Source organism: Mobula hypostoma, chromosome 6 (genome assembly GCF_963921235.1).
Source record: "Mobula hypostoma chromosome 6, sMobHyp1.1, whole genome shotgun sequence".
Lineage (NCBI taxonomy): Eukaryota > Metazoa > Chordata > Chondrichthyes > Myliobatiformes > Myliobatidae > Mobula > Mobula hypostoma.
The window spans coordinates 12822772-12832153 of record NC_086102.1 but is presented as its reverse complement, the minus strand read 5'-3'; the positions used below and the strand labels follow the sequence as shown (position 1 = coordinate 12832153).

Genomic DNA, 9382 nt, shown 5'->3' with positions numbered 1-9382 from the left:
GTAGCCCTCAAATTCCTAACCTTGCAAGTGTGGAATTAAAATGTTATTCTGTGGCTACATCAGTTGCCCTGAATGCTCCAGTTTCTTCCCACAGCTAACAGATTTGCTGGTAGGTTAAATGATTATGATAAATTGCTCTTCCACTTATGTGGTGGGGCATGTCAGAGAATAGAGTAGAGGGGAAAGATCATGGGAACAGGATAGATTTCATGGACCAAATAGTCTTCAACAGAAAAAGAAAATACACACTTCTTGCTGAAGTCAAGAACCAGCTATCAGAAATTCATTACTGTGCAAAAGTCTTTAAGCATCTATTATATAGCTAGGGTACAGACCGTTGCAAAATACTGTGAGTGATGATAAACCTAATTCTGATATGGGTCTCTGTTGTGGACTGAGAGTGGGAAGGGGGCAGAGAGAAGGGAATCATGACTGGGAAAAGGGAAAGGGAGAGAGGTGGGGGAGGGAAGCACCAGAGACACGTTCTGTAATGATCAATAGACCAACTGTTTGGAAGCAAATTACATTACCTGGTGTCTAGGGCAGAGGTGTCTGCACCAATGTTACCCCTCCCCCCCGACCTGGGAACTCCTTTCTGCCACCTGTCCCACACGCTCCCACGGCACCTGCACCTTCACAATTCCCCATTCCCAACATCCTTTCCTTTTGCAAACTTGCTCTCTGCTCCCCGTTGACAACTACAGTACCGTACAAGATGGTCAACTTTAGAGAATGTGCTTCAGATTTACAAGGATGCTGCCGGGATTGGAGAGCATGTCTTATGAGGGGTAGGTTGAGCAAGCTTGGGTTTTTCCCTTTGGAGCAAAGAATGATAGGTGATTTGATAGAGGTGTTTAGGATGAGCAGAATAGATAGTGTGGAGAGCCAATGTCTTTTTCCCCTGAGTCAGGCAGTTTGGTTAGCAGGGACAAGCTGGGCTGAAGGGCCTGTTTCCATCAGTGTGGTACTCTTGGTAGATGCACACTGCAGTGCAGTTACACCCACTAAGCCAAGCCAAAGGCTCTCCCCGTGGACACAGACCACTGACGTTCCTGCAGCCCCATACAATACCACTGCTGGCAACCTCCCAGGAGACAGACAGTTTTAAAGGAACAATTTAATTAAAATGCTGGAACTTCTAACAAACAACAAAATTACAAAGAGGTGCTGACTGAGACTGATTCTGGTTAGCTGCTGCATCTTCAGCGCAGGGCTAAGTAAAGACAAGGTCAAGGGTCAGACCCAAATGTGATGCCTTCCCAGATTCGTCAGCCGGTTATATCAGATATTCCATCTCATTGTCACTGGGAGCACACGCCAGGAGATTCAACTCTGCCAGCCTGTAGCTTCACAGAGCTCGGCTCCAAAGGATTCAATAGAGAAAGGTTTTCGTTTTACTGTATACAATTGGTCCATTTATTCAGTAACTAAAGCAGACTGGATGCCCTTTCTTGCTGAGTCTCTCTCCTTCCAATCTCCTCGAACGCTGTTGCTTGACTTCTGTTGTCCGTTTGATTTCTGTCCGCTGTAACCTACCGAATGAAAAGCAGAGGTTTCACTGTAGGCATCAATCAAAGGGAACCTGCCTCCCAAATAATCCCGCAATGTGAAGCGAACAGAGTGAAACAGAAGTCTTCCGACTCACCAGTTTCTGGGATCGCTGCCTCAGTCTTCCCCATACAGAGTAAAAGGTCTATGGAACGGGACAGGAAAAAGAGAGGTCTGTTACTGAGTGGAAAAAAAACTGAATGGGACTAAAAGGCCCTTGTCATACCAGGGTCAATTACAATGGGAACAAACTATCTGACGTCACGTGTAAACTATTAATTTGCACCTGCATTTTCCAAATGCAGGAAGGAGCAAAGCAAAACCCACTGCGACTGCCACAACCAATTTGCACAAAGGCCTGTGACACTGATAAAATTCTTCTGAAAGCTCTTTGCTGTTTGTTCCACTCCTTTCAAGTTTCATCCTTTTATGTATTTATCCAATTTCCTTTTAGAAGTCATTATTGGACCTTTATGTCGTAACATCATACAAATAGCTTTATGCAAACTTAATGTAATAAAGTTTTCTTTTAGAAGATGATTTTCCTCACAGTGACCAGAGTTTGAGTTCATTGTTAACAATGAATGATTAAATCAGCAGCCAAATAATTCATGCAGACGTCTTGCTCATAAACACTATACAACACCGGAAGCCTACTTCCTGGAGGTGCAATCGAATGATTTAATTCCAGCAGTGTTTGCCACTGGAGCAGTTAACTCCTTCACTGCTGGGATGTTACCTTACCCTAGTAGTCTGTAATAGCAATGTGTGGACAACCAGTCTGACCCTTGACTTCTTCCCCCTCTGGGGTGAAAGTACCTGACTTCAGCTTAGGCTGGCACAGCTATCAATCACTGATCACCGTTCAATTCCCACTGCTGTCTGTAAGGGGTTCGTACGTTCTTCCCATGACTGCATGAGCTTCCTCCTGGAGATCCGGATTTCTCTCACGTTCCAAAGGCATACAGTCAGGGTTAGTGAGTTGTCAGTATGCTATGTTTCATGGTGACACATGCAGGCTGCCCCAGCATCCTCAGAATGTGTTGATAGTTGATGCAAACCCCACATTTCACTGTATGTTTTGATGTACATGATAAATAAATCTAATCTATCAGGTGTGAGTGTACCCGACTAAAGCAGGGCAGATTGCAGCCACTGGCCACCCACTATTCCACAGTCAAACAGTTACTGCTTTACTCCTCGCTCTACCACTACCCTGATAAGATCAGATACACCAGCAAAGACACCTAGTCCAAAAATCAAAAACCAATAATGATTATTACACCAAGCCACCACACTAAGCACTCCTAATCATTAAGGGACTGAATAAGCCATGATTCTCGTTTAGATGGGGCGGGGGGGGGTTAAAAGACAGAAGCTGGTGATGGTCACTTGACCCTTCACCTGCCTTCAGTCCATCCATCACTAAGGACCCTCACCATCCAGGACGTGCCCTCTTCTCGCTACTACCAGCAAGGAGGAAGTAGAGTAGGGGACTCTCGATTAACGGTAAGGTTCCGTGACATAAAAAAGGATGGGCGCCCCCTAAGTCCCATACTCAACAACTTCGGAATAGCTTCCACTGCTCCACCATCCGATTTCTGAATGGTCCTTCAACACTGCTTCATTATTCTATTTAGTTATTTATTTCTGTAATTTATAGTAATTTTGTGTCTTTGCACTGTGCTGCTGCCACAAAACAACAAAGTTCACAACTTACAAGTCAGTGATAATAAACCTGATTCTGATTTCCATTCTTCACCTCAGACCGTAAGACACAGGAGCAGAAATGGCCATTCAGCCCACTGCATCGTCTATGCCAATACATCATGGCCGACTTATTTTCCCACTCATCCCCATTCTATCTTCTCCCCATTACCTTTGACACCCTCCCTAATCAAGAACCTATCAACCTTTAAATACAAGACACAGGAGCAGAATTAGGCCATTCGGCCTATCAGGTCTGCTCCAGCATCCCATTATGTCTGATTTATATTCCCTCTTAATCCCATTCTTCTGCCTCCTCCACATAACCTTTGACGTCCTGAAAAGAACCTACCAACTTCCACTTTAAACATAATCATCTGATCACCACAGTCGTCTGCAGCAACGAATTTCAGAGACTCACTACCCTCTGGCAAAGGATGTCCCAGTATTCTGAGGCTGTGTCCTTCAGATAGGAAACATCCTCTCCACATCCACTCTCTCTAGGCCTTTCAATATCCAATAGGTTTCAATGAGATCCCCCATCATGCTTCTAAACTCCAGCAAGTACAGGCCCAGAGCCATCAAACGCTCCTCAAATGTTAACCCTTTCGTTCCTAGAATCAATCTTGTGAATGACCTCCTCTGGACCCTTTCCAATGCCAGCACATCCTTGCTTTTACATTCTAGTCCTCTCCATTGCATTTCCCTTCCTTACCACTGACTCAACCACAAGTTATCCTTTAGGAAATCCTGCACAAGGACTCCCAAGTCCCTTTGCACCTCTGATTTTGAACCACAAACTCATCAATTCCATCACCCAAATCATTGGCATATATTTTGAAAAGAGTCGGTCCCAACACTGACCTCTGTGGACCACCACTCGGGCACCAGCAGCCAACCAGAAAAGACTCCCTTTATTCCCACTTTTTGCCTGCCAGTCAGCCAACCTTCTATTCACACTAGTATCATTCCTGCAATACCATGGGCTCTTACTGTGTTAAGCAGCCTCATGTGCAGCACCTTGTCAACATCGACTGACTCACCTCTGTATATCCTGCCAGCTATTTCCTCAAAGAAATTTCAAAAGGTCTGTCAGGCAAGATTTCCCTTTTGGGAAACCATGATTTCTTTTATCCTAATCGATCACATGCCTCTAAGTACCCCAAAACCTCATCCTTAATAACGGACTACAACATCTTCCCAACCACTGAGGTCAGGCTAATTTCCCTTTCATTTCCCTTCATCATCTCCTCTTTAAGAGTGGAATGACATTTGCAATTTTCCAGTCCTCCAGAACCATTCCAGAATCAAGTGGTTCGTTAAAGATCACTAATAATGCCTCCAAAATCACTTCAGCTACCTCCTTCAGAACCCTGGGTGTAGTCCAGGTAACTAAACTACCTTCAGACTGTTCAGCTCCCCAAGCACCTTCTCCTTAGTAATAGCTACTAAACTCACTTCTGCCCCCAAATACAATATCTCCACCTCACTGATAATCAACACTGGTGCACCTCAGGGGTATGTGCTTAGCCCACCGCTCTACTCTCCCTACACTCATGACTGTGCGACCAGGCACAACTCAAGTGCCACCTATAAATTTGCTGACAATACAACTAGCGTTAGCAGAATTTCAGACAGCAATCTCAGGGCGTACAGGAGTGGCATATTTTAGCTAGTTGGGTGGTGTCATAGCAACAATCTTACACTCAACATCAGTAAGACCAAAGAACTGATTGTGGACTTCAGGAAGGGTAAGACAAGGGAACACACACCAGTCCTTACAGAGGGATCAGAAGTGGAAAGAGTGAGCAATTTGAAATTTCTGGGTGTCAATATCTCTGAGGATCTAAGCTGGACAACATACTGATCCAGCTATAAAGAAGGTTCGACATTGGCTATATTTCATTAGAAGTTTGAGGAGATCTGGTGTGTCTCCAAAAACACTCAAATTTCAACAGATGTGCCATGCAGAGCATTCTAGATGGCTGCGTCCAGATCTGGTATGGGGAGGCTCTGCAGAGGATCAAAGTAAGCTGCAGAGAGTTGTAAATTTAGTCAGCTCCATCATGGGCACCAGCCTCCGTAGTATCCAGGACATCTTCAAGGAGTGATGCCTCAAGAAGGCCCCCATCACCCAGGCCTGCCTGGTTCTTCTTACATTCAACAGTTCAGGAACAGCCTCTTCCCCTAGGCCAATTTCTGAATGGACATTGAATCCATAAACACTACCTCTCTACTTTTTTATCTCTATTTAATATTTTTATATATAGTTGGTGTAATTCATGTTTTTTCTCTCTATTATTATGTATTCCATTGTACTGCTGCCACGAAGTCAACTAATTTCACAATATATGCCAGCGATATTAAACCTGATTCTGAAATATATCCAAGTCTTGGCCTCAACAGCCATCTGTGAAATTGAATTCCACTGATTCACTCACAATCTCTGGCTGCAGAAGTCCCTCCTCACCTCTGTTCCAAAGGGAGGTCTTTATGTCCTAAGATTGTGCACCTTCATCCTAGTCACCTCCACTATAAGAAACGTCCTCTCAATGTCCATTCAGTTTTTGGTAGGTTTTAATGAGATCCTTCCTCATTATTCTAAACTCCAGCGAGTACAGGCCCCGAGCTATTGACCACACCTCACATATCAACCCTTTCATTCCTGGGACTACTCATAAATCTCCTCTGGATCCTCTCCAAAGCCAGCACATCCTTTCTTAGATAGGTGACAAGGTAGTGTAGTGTGACACTATTACAGCTTGGGGCATTCCAGTTCAGGGTTCAATTCTGGCAATGTTCTGTATGGTGTCTCTGTATGCACGTCCTCCCCATGGAATGTGTGGGTTTTCCCAGGGTGCTCCATTTTCCTTCCACAGTCCAAAAATGTACCGGCTATGTTAATTAGGGCAAAATCAGGGTTGTGGGGTTGCTGGGATGGTGTGGCATGAAGAGCCTGGAGGGCTGATTGTGAACTTCAGGAAGGGTAAGACGAAGGAGCACATACCAATCCTCATAGAGGGATCAGAAGTGGAGAGAGTGAGCAGTTTCAAGTTCCTCGGTGTCAAGATCTCTGAGGATCTAACCTGGTCCCAACATATCGATGTAGTCATAAAGAAGGCAAGACAGCGGCTGTACTTCATTAGGAGTTTGAAGAGATTTGGTATATCAACAAATACACTCAAAAACTTCTATAGTTGTACCATGGAGAGCATTCTGACAGGCTGCATCACTGTCTGGTATGGAGGGGTACTGCACAGGACCGAAAGCTGCAGAAGGTTGTAAATCCAGTCAGCTCCATCTTGGGCACTAGCCTACAAAGTACCTAGGCAATTTTTAGGGAGTGGTGTCTCAGAAAGGCAGCTTTCATTACTAAGGACCTCCAGCACCCAGGGCATGCCCTTTTCTCACTGTTACCATCAGGCAGGACAGTGGTCCCCAACCACCGGGCCGCGGACCAGTAGCGGGCCGCAAAGCATGTGCTACCGGGCCGCGAGGAAACAATATGAGTCAGCTGCACCTTTCCTCATTCCCTGTCACGCACTGTTGAACTTGAACATAGGTTGCCAACTGTCCCGTATTTGCCGGGACATCCCGTATCTTGGGCTAAATTGGTTTGTCCCATACCGGACCACCCTTGTCCCGTATTTCCCCCGCTAAGGTAGAGCGTTCCTATGAAACTTTTCGTGCCGAGATGGTGTGACGCGAAGAAGCAATTACCAGTGATTTACACGGGAAAATTTTTTTAGCGTTCCCAGACCCAGAAAATAACCTACCGAATCATACCAAAAAACACAAAACTGAAAATAACACGAACATATAGTGAAAGCAGGAATGATATGATAAATACACAGCCTATATAAAGTAGAAATAATGTACGTACAGTATAGTCGGGAAGATGAAGGCAAAACCGATGTGTGGGAGAGAAAAAAATCGGCACGTAGGCGCACGCACACGTCTACGCGCACATCACGCACGCACATCACGCACACACACGTCTACGCGCACATCACGCATGCACACACAGGTGCCCCCGCAAGGCTTCATGGTCATGGTAGTCCTTCCTGGGGTGAAGTGTCCCGGGATACTTTTGTCCCATATTTGGGAGTGAGAAAGTTGGCAACCCTAACTGTAAAAGACATGTTGAGGTGAGTTTAACCCTACTTGAACACTGCCCCACTGGTCGGCCGGTCCGCAAGAATATTGTCAATATTAAACCGGTCCGCGGTGCAAAAAAAGCATGGAGACCCCTGAGGTAGGAGATACAGAAAACTGAAGGCACACACTCAGCGATTCAGGAACAGCTTCTTCCCCTCTGCCACCCAATTCCTAAATGGACTTTGAAGCTTTGGACACTACCTCACTTTTTTAATATACAGTATTTCTGTTTTTGCACATTTTTCAAAATCTATTCAATACATATAATTGATTGACTTGTTTATTTATTATGTTTTATTTTATTTATTGTTATTTTTTCTCTCTCTCTGCTATATTACGTATTGCATTGAAATGCTGCTACTAAATTAACAAATCTCACGTCACATGCTGGTGATAATAAACCTGATTCTGATTCTACTCTGCGCTGCATCTCTAAATAAATAAATAAAGAAGATAAGGGGTCCAAAACAATTCACAATACTACAAATGTGGTCTGACCAATGCTTTATAAAGGATCAGCCTTATGTGCGTAGCGCCACTGTCCTGCACTAAGTCTTGCAGAGCAGAAACTGAACTGGACTAAAGGCCTTTGTAGTGCTGGTATTCATTACAATCTGAAAACACAATCTGACGTCAGTGTGGAAAAAAAATAAAAGAACTTTAGCATTTTTCCCAAATACAAGACAGCTCACATCAATTAACAGCACACATCACAATTACAACAACCCACTTGCACAAATAAAGCACAGTTCTGCTAACAACATCTGAAAGGTTTCTGCCACTTGTCCCATTCCCTGCAATTTTTATCATGTCTTTGTCCTTTTTTATCTTTCCAATCTCTACTGATACATTTTGTTATGTTACATACCCTCTAAAACCCTACAGATTTTGGTCTAGGTACTTGCTTCACCTTTGTGCTGCCTTACCTTCAGGTGAAGGGGTAGTGAGAGCCCCTGGAACCTGCGCTCCAGGCCAGACTGGCTCGTGTCCAGATTGTGGGCAGCAGTGATCTCATACTGTGAGCAGATTCCAGTGCGGGAGATGTGTGGTCCGTCACTGACATCGACAAAATCACCGCACCTGCAGTAACATAACAAGTGATACGGTTTACAGTATCTCACAATAACTTTATGTCTTGCATTTTATTGCTGTCACAAAACAAATTTCACGACTTACGGAAGAGACAATAAACCAGGTGCTGAATTCTTTTTTTTTTGAAGAGATGCAGGAAGCAGGCTCTACCAGTCCTACAAGCCCATGCCCAATTACACCCATGTAACCAATTAACCTACTAACGGATACGTCTTTGGAATGTGGGAGGAAACCAGAGCATGTGGAGGAAACCCACACGGTCACGGGGGCAACGAACTCCTTAAAGGCAGCAGCGGGAATTGAACGTGGGTCACTGGCGCTGCAATAGTGTTGTGCTAACCACTATGCTCCCTTGCCATCCATTTATGGTGACCATAAACATTACCGTCAAATCCATTTCATGTTTATTACAATTACCCAAATTTACGTATCCCTACTGCGGTGGAATGCAACTCTCGCCTGTGGATCCGTAGGCCAGGTTTGTGATTACTAGCCTAACATCATAGACGCTGGACCCCCTAACCTGCACACCAACCTACAGCATATGCTCTTCAAAGTTTTGGAGGGCTGCCTCTGAAAACCTCTTGTGCGAGGGAACCTAATTACTGAAACGAGACATGTCACCTGACAGAACAGAGAGCATGTCTTATGAGGATAGGCTGAGCAAGCTGGGGCTTTCCCCTTTGGAGGAAAGGATGTGTACAAGATAATAACAAGTATAGACCAAGTAACCAGCCAGACTTTTTCCCAGGGCGGAAAAGGCTAATACCAGCGGCCATAATTTTCAGGTGAATTGAATAAAGTATGGAAAGGATGTTAGAGGTTAATTTTTTTTTTGTTTTTTTTTAATATATACACATATTGAGGAAAGCCTCAC

General features: G+C 44.5%; 1 protein-coding gene across 1 annotated transcript in view; it reads right to left on the bottom strand.

Moving 5' to 3' along the window:
* Positions 1-377: 377 nt before the first annotated feature.
* mrpl39 (mitochondrial ribosomal protein L39) overlaps positions 378-9382 on the bottom strand; it is a 33467-nt gene continuing 24462 nt past the window's right edge. The window contains exons 8-10 of the mRNA XM_063050289.1: positions 8340-8493; positions 1646-1693; positions 378-1532 (exon numbers count right to left, since the gene is read on the bottom strand). Of these exons, the coding sequence (XP_062906359.1) occupies positions 1428-1532; positions 1646-1693; positions 8340-8493 (307 nt within the window). The 3' untranslated portion in view covers positions 378-1427. The remainder of the gene's footprint in view (positions 1533-1645; positions 1694-8339; positions 8494-9382) is intronic.